Below are 20,062 nucleotides of genomic sequence, written 5' to 3' on the forward strand. Positions count from 1 at the left end.
AGATAAGATCTCCCATACTATAAACTAGTTATGTATGGCGACAGGAAGCAGCAGTATTAATTTCAAGCCATGTATGTTGTGTGTCGTTCTTTATCCAGCAGTTTGCTCAGATTTGCTACGTGATGCATTGTGCAGAGCTAAATGGTTTTTTTTCCTTCCCCTTAACTGGTCTCAAATAAAATGCGTATGCCACCACTTGCATATCTTTGTCTTAAAAATGTGTCACCCACCTGCATTTTTTGGAGACAGTAAGACAGCAATAAGAATGTTTCTCCTGGCTGCTAGAAGATACTGCAGAATAAATGGAGAGGAAGTAATTCATATGTAGAAACAGCTAGTGCCTTGCAATATGCTTTTGTAGGAAATAAATTGATTTTAGAAACAGGAACAACTGAGACTTTTTTCCATTAACATTTCTCTCCTGGAAAAAAAAAATACACATTCGAGATGCTCCTCATTTCTGAGTTAGGGGCCCATTCCTATAGGCAGGTCTGCTCCCAGACTTGTACTTTCAAATAGAGATGGTCACATTGCAGCACAGGCAACTATCAAGGATGTGGTTTTGGATAAGGCCCTTAGGCCCCATTTTCCAAGAGATATGCTTTATAATCTGAATGAAAGTGAAAATTTGAAAAAAAAAAAAAAAAAGAACTTGAAACATGCTGCCGTTAGTCAAAACTGAAACTCTGGTCATGGAAATGAAATGTGAAGATTTCAGATTTGGAGACAGCTGCCTATCTCAGATCACAGCCATAAGGCTTGCAATAACTTACAAAATTGCTTGCATTTTCTAAAATAAATACCAGATGTTTGTTTATCATATGTGCAGAAAGTTAAATGTCAAATAATTGCAGGGAAATGCATTTGATGTTCATCTTCAAAAGTACCATATTTCAACACCACGTCTCTTCACAGTCACTCTAACATGAAACACAAGTTCTTGAAACAAAAAGGACAAGAAGGCCAAAACAAAAAGCTGTTTATTAAGGACTTATATTACAATCATAGCTGGAGTATCCTGCATCCAAGAAAAATGGGTTACCTCTGGTCATGTTAGCACTTGGAGACTTCTTTGGAGAGGACATACTATGTTGACTGGAACTTACACAGTCCATGGACTCTATAGACATACGCCTTCCAGATGCAAAAGAATTCCTATCTGTTTGGTGACACAGCTGTTCCAGAGCTATTACCCTCTTCTCTGATTCCTCTGGAAAAAATAGGGAAGAGCTGTGTCTTATCACAGCTAGACTTCAGTATCTTCAGGTTCTAGTTGTTACCAGCAATTGATATGGTTGAACTTCAAGTCTGAATAGTCCCTGTAACATTTGGAATCTGTGTTTTATGAACAATTTTTTGCATTTTATAGGAAACAGAGTTTCAACAAACATTGTAACAAAAACAAAATGCGTCACAAAGTGGTTAATGAGGGGGAGCTTAACAGCCCATTAAAATATGTCATGCAGTTTCCAACGTAGTCTTCTACATAATTCATTTCTATCACCTTGCTTAGAGAAGATTGCTACATTTAGAGCTTAATTTGCAAACATACTTAGGTACCACAGAGGGGTGCACAGTGTTGCAATTCTGTTTGCATGCACCTGGAGAGGAACAGTGCCCCTCCGGAGGCCACTGCAAAGAACTGTCAAAGGGTGGTAAATGCCCTACCTCTCTCCTGGACCTTTTCACTGACACTGAGTTAGTACTAAAAATTCCAAGAGACCCTTCTGCTGCTCTGATGCTTAATCTCCCCTTTCTTGTTTGCATTGCTTCTTTCTCACAAAACACTGATGGAGAAGTGTTATTCTTCTTCCTTCTATCAACTTGTGAGCAAACAGCCCCTGGCATGCAGCAGGACTGGGGTCACAGCTTGCTTTTGCAAGGGGTTTGAAGCGGTGCTGAACACTCGAGCTGTCAGACTCCAGGCACTCCAGGAGAGAACTACTGTTGACATAGTTCCAGTTTTCAAGAAGCACATAAAGATTTGCTGACCTGGAGAGAGAGCACATCTATGTGAAGAGATGTTCTCTCTAACAAAAAGAGAGCCCTCCCTCCTCCAGTAATGTCTTACTCAGTTACTGGAGCCAGGAGCACTAATGATGTTGCCTTTCCTTCCTTACTCATAGACGATGAATTAGAAGTCCTCTCAGCATCTCCCTGTCTCCCAGTGAGAGAATTCTGACAGGTTTTAGACATGAAGGTAGATGTTTATATTCATTGTGTGTTTAGGACTTAATCCTGGGCACTGAGATAGATGCTATAGGATATTCAGTGCCCTGGAATTAAGAAGGGGTATTAAATCCCAGAATCTGGGACCAAGCAAAATTTGGGGGGCTGAAGTTTTCTGATAGAACAAGCCTGAGACCTGAATGGTCAGTGACTGGTAGCAATTGTTAGGCCAGGCATCAAATAATCAAAACTTTCCCTAAGCTACCAATGTTAAATTTTAACTTTGCTTCAAATACCTAGAACTCTTGTAGTAGGCCATTGCTTGACTTTATTCACAATGAAGTACTTACTGTATATTAAAAAGCCTCTACTAGAATAATTTCAAATCAGTTGGAATGGTACAGGCTTGGGACCCTAATCATTTCAAAACTGAAGAGCTGTTTCAAATTGTGAGAGAAGCAGATCATTTAAATAACTTAGCTCTGCGCTCCCTCAGACTTCCAGATTTTCAAGTGCACTTCAGCCTGGAAGTGAATGTGGTATTGGACATAACTCAGTGCAGCACACTTTACAATCAGCAGAGTACAGCTTGGAGAGCATTTGAAGTTAAGCTGAGATTGCTCAGAGCAATGATGCCCAGATTCCCCCATTAACTTTCAGATTGCAACAATCTAACATCTGAGACTCTCCAGTTACTTTAAATCACTTGATTGTTTTTGTGAGGTGGTGCTGGGATTTTTTTTTTTTTTTTTTTTTTTTTTTTTTTTTTTTGAGACTGAATTTTTTTCTATCACACAAAACCAAAATGTTGCAGTATTTCACCCCTAAAGAAAAGGGCTAAAATGTTACATATAGACTTTATGAGCCTTAAAAACCGGGGCAGGGACTTTGCCCTGAAAGCCAGTTCTGTCACACACAAGGCTGCTATTCTTGTGTTGGACTCCAAAATGCCTTGCATATGATATGACATGGGCATTGAGAGAGCAGACACTGTCCTCAATAGCACTTCCTTCAGCCTTTTGAGAGAATGCAGAGCATGTTGATTTAACTGCTCCAGTGCCTTTGGATATATGACATACATCCAGGAAAAAGGATGCCTGTGGGACACAGGACACATATATTCTGCATCCTACATATTTTGGAAATATGAAAAAGCCTGGGACATTCATGGAGCCATTCAGTTTAGAAGGGTTAGTTCAACCTATTATTATCCTACTAAACTCTGGACAAAGAAAGTTAAGGGAATAAATTGCACTGATTAATATTTTGTGAATACTGTCATTTTATACTGAAATTAAATGACCTGCTTTAGGAAAAAAAGAGACGGTTCTAACTGCAGAGAAAGAGGGTGAAGAATGTGATTTTAATTGCTTTGTTGTTATGGCTAAAAAGAGCCTGTAAGGAAATGGCAGAGGTTTCAAAGCTATGGTCACCAACCTGACTGTGAGAAAGTTTTGTGCCCAATTTCAGCTATTTGGCAGCTGGACTTGTGTGCTGGGATAGCGTTTCTTTTGCCAGCAGAACTGAGTAGCCAGCTACTTGAGTAGCTGTGTTCCTGCACCCCACGTCATTCTCCCAAATATGTTGACAGTTCTTTGATGCCACATGAAGAACTAGGTAAGGAAAAGACCTGGATGAAAAATGAATAATGAGGGAGAACAAGGTTAGCCTAAATCACTTGTCCATTTGTAAAGCACAATATACTTCCATGAGAGAAGGAGAGAGAGAAGAGCGAAGAAGAGAGATGACCTCTAACACACATTCATGTGCATTTCTCCAGCAAGTTCAAAATGACATTGTTTTCTAATGATAGAAGTTCATGGCATTTGACAGTTGGAACAGAATTTCTGCACTTGTGCTAATGCTTCTTTCTGTTCTCTTCAAATACACCATACAGTACAAGCAACTAATTTGCCTTTTTCCCGACAAAATCACACAGTGATTTGTAATTATCTTGTGACCAACTAATATACATTTCTTCTCTTCTATTTGCAAGTGATGATCTTCTGGGTTTTAGCAGAATTCTTGTTATCATTCCCTAAGTGCACAACTTTGACATTATCCTAGTAAATTCCATCCCATTTCTCCTGCTGCAGTCCTCAGGGTCACTCAGTTCTCACTGCATGAGTCTCCTCTGTATTGGCAATGCCTTGCAGCTTTGTGTCCTTAGAGAATTTCATTAGCATCTCTGCAAGGGCTTAATGAAAGTGTTAACTGATGTTGTTCAGCAGACTGGTCCTTGAGGAACTTCTCTAGTACTCCTCTGCAGTCTGGTGGTTCCCACTCACACTCATGGTGTCTCTGGTTCCTCCCTCACAGAGGAAAGAGAATTCTCTGGCATATGAGGAACATTCCTGGCTAATTAGGCAAATCTTCCCATCTTCTGTGATGACACTGTTTACAAAGGAGGAGATCATGTCTATGTTATTATCAACAATATTTTGCAGTCTGCTTTGTATAAAATCCTTATTATTTTTGTAAAACATGGTGAGGTAGAGTGCACTGCTGCAGTGTTGTTATGCTCTGAAGTGACTGTCTTCACATTTCAAATTATTCTCTACCACAGGTAGACCTGGGCCTTCTCCGCTTTGTTTCTGGAATTGGGACCCAAGGAGCCATCTCCAAAGAAACAAAGAAGGAATATTATCTGAAAACATATCGTGTAGATGTCAGCTCCAATGGAGAGGATTGGATTACATTAAAGGAGGGAAACAAGCCTGTTGTAAGTTTTTTTTTTTCTTTTATTATCTCTCTTCAGCTGAGAAATAGTCTGTTGAACTGTTTGGTTGCCATCATTTGTTTAAAAAAGATGAATAAGTTTTAGTCAGGTTGATCAGCATTAACAATTTCCCAAATCCAAAAGACAGCTTGTGTCTCCATAGTAATGGGCCACAGAAATTGTTTATGCAAAGCCTAGAGCAGCTGAAAATGGTGCAAGGTGCTGCCCTATCTATTGAACTCACCATCATTCAAGTAATTTTGTGTCTTTTTCCTGGAGTGTTCTGCTGTTTCCCTTTTTCTCAGAGATTTTCTATGTAACCTTGAGAAAAAAATTATGCAGAACTTTTCCAAAAATATGTCTGTCCATTATCTGCCGTGAAGCTCTGGATATGCAATGTGTCAGTGCCTCAGCTCCCTGTGCATGGCCATGCAGGGGTGCTAGCAAGTGATTAGTAGTTTGTTAGACTTCCAAGTATCTTAGTGATGGGGGTCATGCAGACAGATGATTAGGCACATCTTTCCATCCTTATAGATTTTTATCACCTTTCCATTTATCAGTAGATTTGCTCTCTGTGACCTCCCAATGAAACAGCTTTAGACACTTGTAAGAAAAATTGTCATTATCCGCTACCATGAGCATAAAGCTCATTACTGAGAAGTCAGTTCTGCTCCAGCTCTCACATGAATAGCCCCAGTGAGGCTGTGCCTCCCTTCCCACCTCACTCAGGATGTGCCTGGGAGCAGCATCCCCAGAGGCTGCCAGGGACTGATGCAACTGGAAAGGTTTTGTGGTACCTCCCTTCAAAAGAGCTTTTTGTGACCCTTCTGTAAAGACACAGAAGAGCTGTGCAACATCAAACTGTATCAGTGTAACCCTATCTAGCTTTAAATATTTGGTTACTGGTTTGTCCCTGACTCATCTGTAAGTGCTATGCCAAGTCCACTACATTTATCTAATCAACATAGTAGCAGTGTTTAACAAATACATCTTGCTTTTATGAAGCACTTTGGAAAGCAATAAAAAATGAGTACTGAAATCTTCTCTTTGACAGGTATTATCCGGGTTTTACTGCAAGTTCTAAAGGCCAAATGACACAATGTGGGCACTGTACAGTGATGTATATAAAGATACAATAACTGACTTGCCCAAAGTCACAAGAGGGGCCAGTGCAGTGGCTGGTATGAGACACGGGGTTTCCTGGCTCTGGATTCTGTAATCTGAACAAATGCTTCTTTCAAAATCAGACCATGCCTGATTTTCATTACCAGCTTCAATTTGTAAACTCTCCAAGAGTGTATTTTACATGAGTTTCTCTTGCTCATGCTGTCCTTAATTAGTGAGAACATTTCCTAAACCTGTGTCACTTGTGCAAAGGGTTCATTAAAAAAATCAGGTTTCTAAAATGGCAGTATTTTGCTGTTCATCAAGACAAGAAAAAAGTATGCACCATTCTCCCTCCGATATTCTAATTCAAATTAAAAGTTTGCAGCTGCAGATCTCAAGGCAGCCTTACACTAGTGTTGCACTAACTACATATAAGGATCTGTGTGCTTTTGAGAAAAGACTCATTTTCTCTGTCAGATGCAAAGTTTGAGAAAACTACAGCAGGTCCTCCCAGAAAAAAAAAAAAAAAAAGTTGCTGGAAAGAAATGCAACTCCATTGAAAAATCTCTTGCTAGATATGAAACTCTTATCTTAAATTACTTGAGATGTAACTGAGCCTTATGAGTTGACAGCTGTGTGCTGTTGGCCTCCTCTCCAAATTAGTGCAGTTACTGTAAGGAACAAACAGGAAAGTAGGACAGTGTGTGTAAGAAATGGGAGAATCTCCCATAAAAGGATAGGGGTCTGTATCCATGCAAAACAACAGGAAATCGGTCGCCTCTATGTGAGGAAGAAGCAGGAAGCTGAATCACCTTCTTTGGATTGGAACATTGCAAGGTTTCGGCTGTGCTAGGAAGGAGTGTGTCTGCAGGATTCTCAACATGAAAGCACAGCACAATCATGTGCTTCTGGTGGAAGTCTCATTGTTCATCTAATTTGACTGCCAGCCTCAGGGGATGGAGGGAAAACCTTAGAGCCTGCTATACAGATTTTAAATAGACTTCCATCTCAATATGCAAGGAGAAAGAAATTCTGAGAACTTGTTGAAAAGGATTTGAAAACAGGAGGTTAACAAAGCAAGGTTTGCACTATACACTTTGCAAAATCTTAAGCCCAAGGACACCAAAATAATATATGTTTTTATCATAACTCTATATAGGATTTTTATGTGGTCTAATTGAAGTCCAAACCTTTAATTTGAGCCTGAGATTCTGTAGCTTTCTGCATCATTCTACAAGATGTACAAGAAATAAAACTGCTCTAAGGGCATTGGGGGAGTCTTTGAGGACACAAGAAGTCCTTGGGTGACGAAGATCGGTGTATGCCATTCCTGCATATAGATCTGGGCATTGGGAACACCATGTTTAGTATCACTGAATACCTTACATCTTCATTTTTCCCCCCCAAAGAAAGCAAAGCTGTCTGCAAAAATTGTGTTAGGAGATTAATGGAACAGTTTCCCATCCAAGTCTTTTGTGTCAGCCCCCACAGCCAACCCTGGTTAAACCTCATATCATAACTATCTGTAAAACACAGAACTATAAACACCATTTAAGAGAAAGCCTAACAAATATATACTTTTTCTTTCCCCACAAAGGTGTTTCAAGGGAATAGCAATCCCACTGATGTTGTTTACAGGCCTTTTGCCAAACCAGTTTTAACACGGTTTGTGCGAATTAGACCTGTGTCTTGGGAAAATGGAGTTTCACTGAGATTTGAAGTTTATGGCTGCAAGATAACAGGTAGGTCGTGGGAAGGATTATCATATCAGGGGAATTTATTGTGCCTATGCTGTGGGATTTATTTTTATGAGTAAAATTCATAATCATAATTTCCACTGTGGTCTGAATGTAGAAATGGTAAAAAAAATGAAAATAAAACACCACAACCCAAACATACAGTGTTATCTGAATGTTTTTCTGACATTATGTTTTACTTTTAAGTACTTTTCTTGCAATTGCTTTACAGCTTCATGCAAAATTCCTGAGATACATGGATATTTTGCAAATTCCCATCTTATTTTTCCCTCCTAACCCTCCAGTCTCACTCTCCCATGTGTGCTATTCATAGGTAGTTCTCAGCAGGTTTCTCAAGGAACAAACATACATAACTAGGTTTAAAAGCATTGCAAGGTACAAACACTTAGATCTGAAGCCTGTGCAAGTAATGGTGTTTAAAGTCAAGTTCCCAGTCATGATCAGTATTGTAGTGTAATTCTTTTATATCTTACAGTTACCTGTCAAAAATTTTTTAGATTCTTTTGGTTTTTAGAGTTTTAGGTTTTCTATAATTTCTACACAATGGAAGTGCCTTTCTGTGTAATGTAAAAATTTACAGTTGAAAGAAAATGTTAATGATTTATTAGGCTTTACAAATCTAATTTTTCTAGCATAATTTTAGCGCTTAATGCGGCTCAATGCCACTAATTTTTAATAGTTCTAGGGATAATTTTTTTTCTCTTAAGGTGTTTCTTTAGTCTTGAAAACGTTTCTTAGAACTGGTTTCCATAAAGCAGGAAAATAAGATTACTGATTAGTTTGTTAGAGAATTCCAAGTTCTATTCTATGAAATCTTTTCAGATTACATGTAGGTAATCAGAACTACTGTTACACTCTATATTAGAATTCTTCATTCCTTGTTAGCAGGTACTTCTAAATTATCTTTATCTAGGATCATAAAAGAATCAACTATTTTGTGTCACCTGAAAAAGTCTGAGAGACGAAAGAAATGCATTAGGAAAATCTCAAGTGCAACAATATATTATATTTTAATGTATGAAGATTTCCATTTCTGATGTCACCAAAATTAAGTAATCTGCAACCAGGTTTTGGCTGGTTTTGGATGTTTTCTCTGAGGAAATATTCACAAATTCAGATGGCCCTGCACTCTTTGCCTTAGCAAGAAGAATAGAAAACAAGAATAGAATAGGAGTTTCTGATCCTTTTGGTTCCCACCAAGCCAAAAATACTTGTGATATTTTGGTACTTCCTGCCAAAACTAGGATGTGCAAGTTTGAACAAATGAAAATTATATACAAATCCAATAGATTATTTTGGATATAAGAAATAAATAAGTAATTAGTTATGATAGGTGAATTGACTGATGTGTCCTGTTTCTGTTTTGGCACTTGTTCAGAATAACTATTTAATTTATTTGGGTTTTTTTTCTCTGTAGATTATCCTTGCTCTGGGATGCTGGGTATGGTGTCTGGCCTTATTCCTGACTCTCAGATCACTGCATCTACTCAAGTGGATCGAAACTGGATCCCAGAAAATGCTCGCCTCATAACGAGCCGTTCAGGTTGGGCACTGCCACCAACTACTCATCCATATACAAATGAATGGCTTCAAATAGACCTTGGTGAGGAAAAAATAGTGAGGGGCATAATTGTCCAAGGAGGCAAGCACCGAGAAAACAAAGTGTTCATGAAAAAATTCAAAATTGGCTACAGCAACAATGGATCAGATTGGAAAATGATCATGGACTCCAGCAAGAAAAAGATTAAGGTAAGGGCGAAAACTGCTCTAAAGAAAAGTTGAATTAGAAGAAAAAGCTTTCATTACATTTCTGCACACCTCTATCTGACCTTAGAAAAGCCACATAGCTGGGGTGAAGCCAAGTAGGAGGACTCCAAGGGCAGCAGCCCTGAAGGAATGCTGTGGGAGCTGTCCCATGCCTGAGGGCAAGAGCTGGCCTTAGGACATTTGCCTCTCTGGCAGCAAGTTTTGCTTATTCAACAGCTAGTTCAGCCTTGACTCCTGGCAACATTGGTGCCTCTATGGCCCCCAATTTACTGCAAAATCCCATGCAGTGGGATTTAAAAGTCTGCTCTAAAAAACCAAACTAAAACTGACAGTGAACAAATTTATTTGAGACAAATTTATTTGAATTACTTTTCTTTTGCTTCTTTTCTGTCAGAGCTATAGAACGAGAATGGTGTTATTCAGCCCAATGGGGTGCCTGTTGAATTTCTGAACTGCCTGTAAATTTCTTTGAGAGTTTCTCAGACTCTCTGTAATGATCTGATCCAAGTCCCTCCAAAAGAAAGTGATGAAGTTTTTGTCATGTTATCCCATCCCAAGTGAGAAGTACTATTGTACTGTCACAAGGGAAGCATCTTGGAGATTGCTTGGGAAGACTTTTATAGAGGAGGACCAAATCAATTGCTGGGTTAGATTCCAAAGAAAAGAAAATTATTGTGGCCCAGAAAAGTTTCTGGGAATGTACCTATTTTGGCTTGTCTTTGGATGTATGCACTTCAGAACCTAAATTGCACTGAGGGTTTAGCTTATTTACACCAAATCCCATCTAAGTCTTCCATCCCATTTTGCTATCACTGGTCACAAAGTGCATTTTTGCCTCAAAAGGCACAACTCTTTTTCAGTCCTCCTACCCAGTTCCTTGAGGAAATGAGTAGGCATGCAGCCCTGCTCACAAACTGGTGCTGTAGTACTGGGATGACCAGGGAATCATATACCAAAATGTGCCCTCAAAAGGCAAATCATTGTGGTGCTTGGCAGATGGGAATTCTGAGGTTTGTTCCTTATCTCATCTGTGTTAGTTTGAAAATTAGATGTAAAAGCTGTTTTGTTGTACAGACTCATCCATTGGAGGAACCTGTGTTTCCTTAAAGGAAAAGCTGAGTGGGCCCATGGATATAGCTTTTCCAGGCACATTTAGTAAATATTGGACTTCATTCTCTCCTGTTTTAATCTCACTGAATATGTCTGCATTTTCTCACTTTTCATCATTTGTTTGGGGGATTAAAACTGAACGGATTCAGCCTTTGCAGTCATCTCCTTTCTCTTGTTACCATGAGTTTTGACTTCATCATAAAGTGTGAAGGGAGTGTAAATCAACAATGGGATCTTACCATTTTCTTTCTAAAATAGATGTTGTTTTGACATGTACTTCTACACTGTGGCTCAACGAGGGAAAAAAATAATGCCATATGTTTTCGAAGCAGCGCGCCGTCTGCTGCATGGCTTTCTGTTTTCTAATACAGGCACTTGCCATCATTGTCAGAAGTTAGCAGTTTGACAAGAAAACTAGTGTGCTAACTAATGCACTGAGCCCATCCTCAGCTTTCATCACCACCAGAAATTAACTTTCAAGATTAATGGAATAGAAAGGGCTGGAATTCAAATCTCTTGTGGCATAATTATAATCCTTCCTAAAAATTCAATATATTTAATAAACTTTCTTCCAAAGCACAAGTCTTCTTTAAAGAGAATAGGATAAGTCCCATGATTTTGGAGTCTGAGGAATTTAAAATGTTAATACTGGAATGTAGTGTTTTTAACTGTAAGTAGAGCTGGATGGGACAGGATGCTATAATGAGTCACAGCAGGAACGTCGATTAGAAACAGCCCTGTTATATGAAATGAAACACATCGTTTCACTTGGTTAAAGTCGTGACTTTCAATAAACAAACAACTGCATTTTAGGAAAAGAAAGAGTAGTGACAGGCTAAACATAACAACAGAATATGTCCAAGGGGTGAAACATCGCCTTGTTTCTTAACATGATCTTGTCATTCATGCCTGCAGCTGCTTTCGCAAAGACTACCATAACTCCCTCCTCTTTGGCTGACCCAATTTCAGATATTTTTGAGTGTGCAAAATATTTCCCCCTGTAACCTAGCTCAAGCACTCAAAGGAGTGAAAATCACAAATCATCAAACAACCATGCAGAACTCCATTTCAAGATCCAATTTGTATTTCTTGTCCATAGGCAAGCCTACTCCATAAAGTCATCTTTCTCTTTCATACTTCTTTCCTCCTTCCACTTTTTATGGGGGTCGGATGAGTTGTTTGGGGACGGGGGGGTGGTTTGCTGTTGTTTTTGCAGTTCCTCTCATCATTTCTGGTACAAGAAATTTCAGAATATCCTGCCATTTGGAACATCCTTTTAAAATTTTTCTGCAATGCTTATTTTGGTTTTAAAATATGTTAGGCAGATTTTTTTCTGCTCACCATCTTAGCTTCTCTTTTGTTTAACTATTATTTATTAGAACTTATCTTTGTAGTGAAGTAAAGCGATTTGTGACATAGCCTTTATAAAGGACACTCACAAAGTGAAGTTTTGCTGTACACTCCTCTCATCTCCCACAAAGAGTATCAGTATGTGTTTTAAATGAACAGTCAAAATTGAATCACAGGCAGCTCTGCTCTACAAAGGACAATGATTCAATGTAATTCTAGATGCCTATTGAATCCTAATGTCTATGTGTCAGTACTTCAGTAGTGATGTCTTTTATAAATCAGTTTTTATTATTATATGTTGCTATTAAGACTACTATTAAAAAAGGGAGCAAGGATTCCTCAGATACATGTGTCTGTCTACTTTTTACACATAAAATGGCATTCATTCTTTCTCATATAGTAGGTAGCTTTTCTGATCATTTGCACTATATTGTTATTCAAATATAATAATATGTAATTCCATGTCAATTAGATCTGACAGGTCCTCTACACATGAATTTGTGACAACTGACTGGCAATACACTGGGTCAACCAGTGCCCTTTGAAGCCACCTCGGAGGTGCAATTTCCCTAGGAAGTAGGAGAAACAGCATTGATGTTGAAATTATTTTTTTTTTAGTTTAGTTGTTCACAGTCTCCCATCACCATTGGCTTTTGTGACTGGCACTCTGTAACCAGTGGCCAGAAGGTTTGTGGACCATTGGATCATAATGCAGAGGTGCACAGTAAAAACAAGGAAGGCTTTTAGAACTGCACTGAATATACAGGAAGCAATCAGGTTTACCTATGCTGGTTTTCTGCCTCAGGAATTCAGTCAGCTTTTCCCATAGCCTCTGTTTTCTCTGCCCCAGATCAATAGAAGGAGTTCATTGCAGGTTTGGCTTTGTTCTCATCTGAAATGAAGGGCACCTGGTGCTTTCTTCCTGAAGAATGCTTCCGTTTTCACAGCTATGACTTAGAAGTATCTTATGGTAGCACTTCTAATACCAAATTTGAACTGCAGTTCAAAGATGTTTTTTAGAGTTTTGCCATTTCACTAAATCATGGAAAAGGTGAAAATACTTTTACTTCATTGTTTTCATATTTTGTACTTTAAACATTCCTGTATGTGATGTTCTGAAGATATTTTTCACTATAAAATAGGGTAAAAATAACTGCTTTTGCCTATCTTAGGCTATAAAGCTTTCATGCCAAGGACTGTTTCTTTGTTCAGTTGATTTGTTCTAAGGACTGATCATCTACATGGAGACACTTGAGGTGTTCCTATAAGTACAAATTATAATGTGTTCTATATGCAAAAGATCACTGAAAAGAGAAACCGAAAGTATCAAACAATGCCATTGAGAGTTTTATTATGTCTGAAGAACCCAAAGTGCAACTCAGAGAAGAGATTTTTTGTCTGAAATGTACATTTGCCGACCTGCCTTGCCTGTTGGATTATATTGCAGTTTTGTCAGGAAGCAGCTTTCTTCTCTTTCTTCTAATTCTTCTTCAATAGCAGGCTCACTGGAAGAACTCTTGCAGCTACTGCTCCTGAAGTTTAATTTATGCCTTTTGAAATAGCTACAACTTGTGAAGCTCTGTCACTGGGGGAAATCAGATTGAAATTTTCTCTTGAATAGTTGGATTATTATTGTAACCACTTAAAAGGTGACAGGATCTTCACCTCAGCCATTTTTTTTTCCCTGAGAACTGTTGGAAATGTCACCAGTTAAACCTCAGAACAGAGCGTCATTTAAAAACATGTCTCATTAAACACTCAGCTCTTGTTATGACCCTGATGGATTGGTGGTTACTGAGTTTATGAAAAATGAAATGCATTACTTTTCCGAGAAGCTTTAACAATGTATTTTCCATTCTCATTTAGGATAGGAATGCCTGACACTTATTAGGCCATTAGAATCTGGCCTACTGCTCACCTAATTCAAAGGCGGGAGAATGAAGGGAAAAAGATGAGTGTCGAAAATAGCTTTTTCTTTTCCTTTTTTTTTTTTTAACAAGTAGCATTTTTCATGCTTTTCAGACATTTGAAGGCAACACCAACTATGACACGCCTGAACTGCGGACTTTTGAACCTGTATCGACACGATTCATACGCGTGTACCCTGAGAGAGCCACACACGGGGGACTGGGGCTGCGAATGGAGCTGCTGGGCTGTGAACTTGAAGGTAATTGCTCTGCTAGAAATGAATGCACTTTATTATTTTCATAAATGCATTCTCTACTTGGTCTGCTGCTGAAGACTGCTATGTCTGCACAGGCAGCACATCGGACTCTCGCTTCCATGACTGCCATTAGTGCTGTTTCTTGGCCTATTCAGTTCCTCTCTGCAACATTTGAATATGCCCAAGGCACAATTATTATTCTTTTTCCCATTCCTTTGTTGAATCACAGTGATACTCTACACATGGTTTTCCATTCCCTTAAGCAGCCTTATGATTATACTTCTGAGAATCATAGAGCTATTAGAAGAGAATAAAGACAGGAACTTAAATTTTATGTTACCATGATACAACCCTGGAGGAGATGTTTTCTGAGAATGCAGAGGGAGCTTTGCACTAAATATAGTAATTATGTCCCTCTATCCTTCAAAGACCTGAAAGTCACACCACAAACTGTGGTGGGCAAAGATCACTTGGCTTGACTGTGTCTGTGCTGTTACTTTTGGGGGGTAAAGGGGGCCTCTTTGTTCTTTACTAAGCTTTAATTTTGCAAGAGTATGTAGGAGATGAAAGACCAGGAAAAGCAAAGTTTAGACATTTGTCCTTGGACTGTGACGTGAAGTCAGCTTTGATTTTTGTTATATAAACATAATTATTTAACTTCATAGATAACTACAGATAACACTATGTGAATTTAACAATTTTATCTGGTGAATGATGGTACAGTGGTGCAGCTTATAAACCACACAGCCTAAAAATACACAGAATAACAAACCATAGTATTGGGGGTTTCATATGACACCTCCTATAGAAGTAGCTGAACGAGCTCCCAAGATGAATGGAAACAACTGCTCTACCTCAATTTCTTTCTCACCATTTCTCCCCCAAGAGGGAAGTGTGGGAGGCATTTGCTGTGAGAACTGATGAGTTCTGTGTTGTTTTTTTTAGTGAAGGCCAGATTGAATAAGTATGATTTTACTTGGCCCGGAAAGTGGGGAGGTTGGAAATACTTCTTAGTTCCTGCAGGAAGTCCTCATTTCCTGTGGGAATACTTAGTTCCTGCAGACTATTGTGCTGCTTGCTATGAAAAAAGAAAAACCAGCACCTGCCTTATGTAAACTCGCAACCTATGGGCAAAGTCCTTCAGCCACACGGCTCCTGTAGCCACCCAGACATCCAGGAGTGAATCCATGGACCACCTTACAAGAATATATTGCTCAGTGAGATTAAGGAGCCTTTGCTTTTAGGCAAGCTGGAACAGCAGGTACAGTTTTTTTTCCCCCAGGACACATCTTTTCACATTTGTCCTTCTGCTGTTGTGCGCTTTTGATGCATGCTCACCTGTAGGTCACTCATGGACAGGGGAGGTCAATTCCCATTTGCCTGTGGGAGAAGCATAATAATACTTAATGTGTAAATGCATCTTAAGGAGGGAGTTGAATGAACTCACTTGAGATTTACTGAGAAAGAAAAGAGTTGAGATGAGATGAGAAAAGAAGCATTTAGTTTGGCACAGAGAGGAGTAGAAATCAGCTCTCCAGCAGCAATGAGCAAGGGCAAGTTTTGTGTGCTTGAAGCATCCCAGGGGGGCATACATGAAATGATGGCAGAGATGTAGGCAAGCTTGAGGCTATACAGGGACACAAAGATCAAGATAAGAAACTTAACTGGATGTAGAAAGCTAGAGGGATCCCCCTGAGGGGTTTTTATAGCAATGTGGGTAACAAATGTTCTGCATAATTCATAATAGGTATAGAACTGTTTCTTTAACTAGGGATAGATTGAACCTGTAAAGCATAGGTCAAGGTCCTAAAGAGGACCATAATATACCTACTTCAAAAACTACCACCTCTCCTGACATTTTCAGGCCAAGAAATCAGTGTATATGATCTTCTGTGGCCAGCAGACACTGAGGGCAGTAGAAGGGAAAAGAAGAATCTGCAAAAGACATACATTATTTCATAGCCTATAATGAGTGAAAAAGATTGCTAATGAAAATAACAGTAGGTGAGAACAGACAAAAGCCTGGATCACATTCGAAGATTATCTAAAGCCAGGGAACTATACGTGCAGCATAAAACATAAACATAGCACCGCGTCTCTGTATTCTGGTTTTCCAGATGTGGTGTGCTTTGCAGATACTGGGCTATAGATGTGTTTTCTGGCATCTTACACAAATCTGAAGCTTTTAACTCTAATAACAAAGTTCAGACTTTTACTGGTTAGGCAGCAGCTACTGGAAAGTCATCACCAGTGAGAAGCAGGCAGGTGGCCGGGAGGGATGACTGACATCACTGATGTCTTATTTATTTATAACTTCAACAAAAAACAAAAGAAACACCTTCCATGTGTCCTCATTGAGCACAAAGTGATTCCACATCACACTGCCTTCCTGCTGCTGTTACCAGAACTGTGCTCAGACATTTCCTCCCTTGCATGTGCTCTGCAGAGAGGTTTCTTCAGCAATGTGTTGGGTGCTTGAGAATTATCACCCCTCCTGCTCCTCTGCACAGGCCCACTCCCTGGGACTTTGGACAGCAATAAAATTATGGGGTTTCTACCCCATACACAACCCTCCAAGACTCTCACTCTGCCTTGCCAGGCTTTCACTCTTCCTCAGTAGGAACAACAAACAGCCATCAGCCAGTGAATAGACAGTCTGGGGCTCTGCTCAGCCCTTGACCTCAGATATGCCTCAGTGCAGGAGGCAGAACAGACTCCCCATTCCAAAGAAATACTAAGCAACCTGCAAAGTGGAGTTGCTTCGGTCCTCAGACACAACACGTGGTGCTCATCAGGATGTTACTTCCAACTGCATGTGGGTTCTCCAGCAGGTGTTTTAACTGAACAACTGGATTTTGTTTCAGCTCCGACCGCCGTCCCTACTGTTTCCGAAGGCAAGCCCGTGGATGAGTGTGATGACGACCAGGCAAACTGTCACAGTGGCACAGGTGATGACTACCAACTGACAGGTGCAGAAACCATCCTCATTCCATTGCAGCTTCATTGCAGCTCATATCCATCACCACCTTAATGTTTGCACTGATTTAACCACTCAATATTAATGGACATTAGTATGCAGTTTGTATAGTTAGTGCTGTCAAAACATGGGCATCTGCCTTTTACATATGACAATACTTCTGATTGTTTTCTCAGCTATGTAATTTTCAAGCAAATAATAGTGACTAGATGGAAGAGAGGGCAATTTTTTGAGTGGCAATTGTGTCTAATCAAATCTTCTAATCAAACTTTCTCTTACTAAGAAGAAAAGCTGGAAAATACTCTTGAGATTTATTGTCTGAGATTGAAGAACTTGAAATATTGCTTGGTTTACATATAGGCTTCCTACCTAAAACTTATTATAGGACTCAAATCTCATCCCCAAGCCTTTCCCAGGCAGAAACAAAACAGATTTGTTTCATCAAAGCATACTGACACATACTCACACTGCCAGAAATATTTCTATGAGCTTCCCCACCAACACCGCATTACAGCCACAGAGGGGCTGATGTTCTCCAAGCTGCCATCACCAGCAGAAAAACAGGAGGGGGAGATGTAACAAAGACTGCATCTGGAACAGAGGAAGCTTGCTAGGTTTCATATCCTCACACTTTTGCACAGAATCACTAGTCCTTCTAAGAGAGCTGACACTGCACCTCTACATTTTGATCTCTTCTTGGAGGTCACCTGTTCCACAAATCTCTGTGTCTGTTTGATTAGATCTATACATCTGCAGTAATTGAGCTTGTTTTTAGATGCAGCAACACAAGTTATTTCATCACTGCTCCCTGATGTGCTCATCTAATAAATGTTTATTGCTTCTTATATCCATGACATAAAATAGCATTAAAATCTGGCAATAGCTGTCCAAGAGGACATTGGGAAAGCTTAGGTAAGAGATTGGCTTTTTGGAGTGAGCGAAGTAGAGCATCAGGCATCAGATACAAACAAAAATGATGTTTCAACATCAAACCCTTTCTGAGATTTGCCAATGTATCCTGTAATTGCATGTTGCAAATCATAAATTGAAAGAACAATTCTTGAGTGGAAAAGACAGTGCACGGTCACTGTCACTGCCTTTCAAGCCAGTGTCCCAGATGAACTTTATTCTATTTGATAACAGCCATGCAGGGAGTCTGATAAAATAGTCTGTATTGTGTAAGGTAGTTCAGAAAGCTTTCGATGTTACTAAACATTGTAATTCATTTATTATTCAGAAAAGGAAGAGGCAGGTCAGGAAACACTAGGGCTTCCTGCAAAGCCCTACACTCTCTTTCAAAGCCCAGTAGGTAGAGACATATTTCACATAGATGGAGGCTCTGTCAGGGGAAGCAGACAGATCTATGCAAGCACCTTCCATGTTCATAGTCTCTGTGCTTCAAGGAGCTCAGGACTTCACCCCCCTGTCCCTTAGGGAAAGTTTATTGAGCAGAAGAAAAACCTTCTGGCAGTTTCTGGAGGTTTGCTAAGGGGGCAATTTATAATCTCTAAGACAAGGGAACAGCCACCAGCCTTCCTGAGCACCATCTCTTAACTCAACCTTTTTCAGTATTAATATTGAAAGTTACTACATTGCCCTCCTACAAAAGTGCAGACACTTAAGTATAATGTATTATTACAACACCTAGCAACCCTAGGCAGTTCATGCCCAGTTGTTCTGGACACTGGAGAAATGCTGCATTGTACGTACAATGTTACTTACAACAGTAAAATGCACAGAACTGATTTTACCAATAAATTAATTGTAAACATTCTTTTCTCCCTCCAAAATGCATAGAAGGCAAGTGTGTAAGTCTTGTGGCCCATTGAGGATAGCAGGGCAGTGCAGAGGGGATTTCATGAGCGCCTTGCCCTCTTTCATCCATTCCCAGTGCAAGTGTGGCGTGTGCTCTCGTGGGCGCGACTGTAGAGTCACTTCCCTGACAGCACTTGCACATATGTGAGCACCACAATGAAGCCTCCCTTGCAATTAACTGTAATTGTGCTGTAGGCCAAATTCCTTCCTGCTCTATTTGGACCCCATACAGAGCTACTCTATTTGCATGGTTTATAGCATTTCCCATCAGATCATTCTCACAAACATAAAGCCAATACAGCTTGGGCATTCATTCTCATGGGAAGTCATCATAGTCATCCTTTCTATAATGCTTTAAGCACTTGCTTGCTGGAGAAAAGAAAAGAGGAGCCATTGACTGGTAATCAGCACCCCACCGTGCATTTATAATTGTACTAATTTCCTTTTTGTTTCCTTATGAATATGAGGCTTGCTTTAAAAAGTCAAGTATTTTAAAAATATCAATTAGTAAGCCTAGGAGAGGGCCATGACCCCACTCACCTCTTGTTTATCTGCTTGAAGAAAAGGACAAAGGGGAAGTCCTTAATTCTTCCTTCATTTTGAGTCAGAAGTGAAATCTACCTTAGACTAGCTCCTAAAGTCAGGCAATTCCCATGCACCTCTCCTGTGAGCTGGTCTTACAACACAGCTATGAAAACACGTACAGGGAAGCCCCAGTATTACCTCACATCCCTGATATGAGAAACAACAGGTCATGGGTAAATGAACAAATAGTGAGTCTTAGGAGGTGCCATAAAGACCATTTGCTCACTTTCCGTGTGATTTGGAGCAAATCAGTGTCTATAAACCAAGGACAGCCACAGGGACACGGTGAGCATTATTTAGTTGGTGTTTGCAAGGATTCCAAAGATACACAGCTTTTTTTAATGAAGAGTTCTTGTGTTCTTGTGTTCTTTTTTGATAAAGAAAACCAGATTTTAATGTCATATTTTCATGCTTAAGCTCACATACTCAGTAACCTACATGTCTAACAGAGACAGTAATATTTCAGGTTTATATAGAGGGTATTCCTAATGACTGCTGTGTCCTTTGTTGTGTCACATGTATCATGATACGCATAATTTCTT

General features: G+C 39.6%; 1 protein-coding gene and 1 long non-coding RNA gene across 2 annotated transcripts in view; one reads left to right on the forward strand and one right to left on the reverse strand.

Annotated features, from left to right (window-relative positions):
• NRP1 (neuropilin 1) overlaps positions 1-20,062 on the forward strand; it is a 113,112-nt gene that overhangs the window by 74,405 nt on the left and 18,645 nt on the right. The window contains 5 exon segments of the mRNA XM_069006496.1: positions 4,736-4,891; positions 7,593-7,737; positions 9,170-9,501; positions 14,002-14,146; positions 17,008-17,112. Of these exon segments, the coding sequence (XP_068862597.1) occupies positions 4,736-4,891; positions 7,593-7,737; positions 9,170-9,501; positions 14,002-14,146; positions 17,008-17,112 (883 nt within the window).
• LOC138106247 (uncharacterized) lies at positions 819-20,062 on the reverse strand. Its single transcript, XR_011148950.1, has 4 exons — positions 19,476-20,062; positions 15,482-15,523; positions 3,607-3,799; positions 819-1,992 (listed from the first exon to the last, which is right to left on the reverse strand). It is a non-coding gene; the product is annotated as an uncharacterized lncRNA (long non-coding RNA).

Source organism: Aphelocoma coerulescens, chromosome 2 (assembly GCF_041296385.1).
Source record: "Aphelocoma coerulescens isolate FSJ_1873_10779 chromosome 2, UR_Acoe_1.0, whole genome shotgun sequence".
Taxonomy (NCBI): Eukaryota; Metazoa; Chordata; class Aves; order Passeriformes; family Corvidae; genus Aphelocoma; species Aphelocoma coerulescens.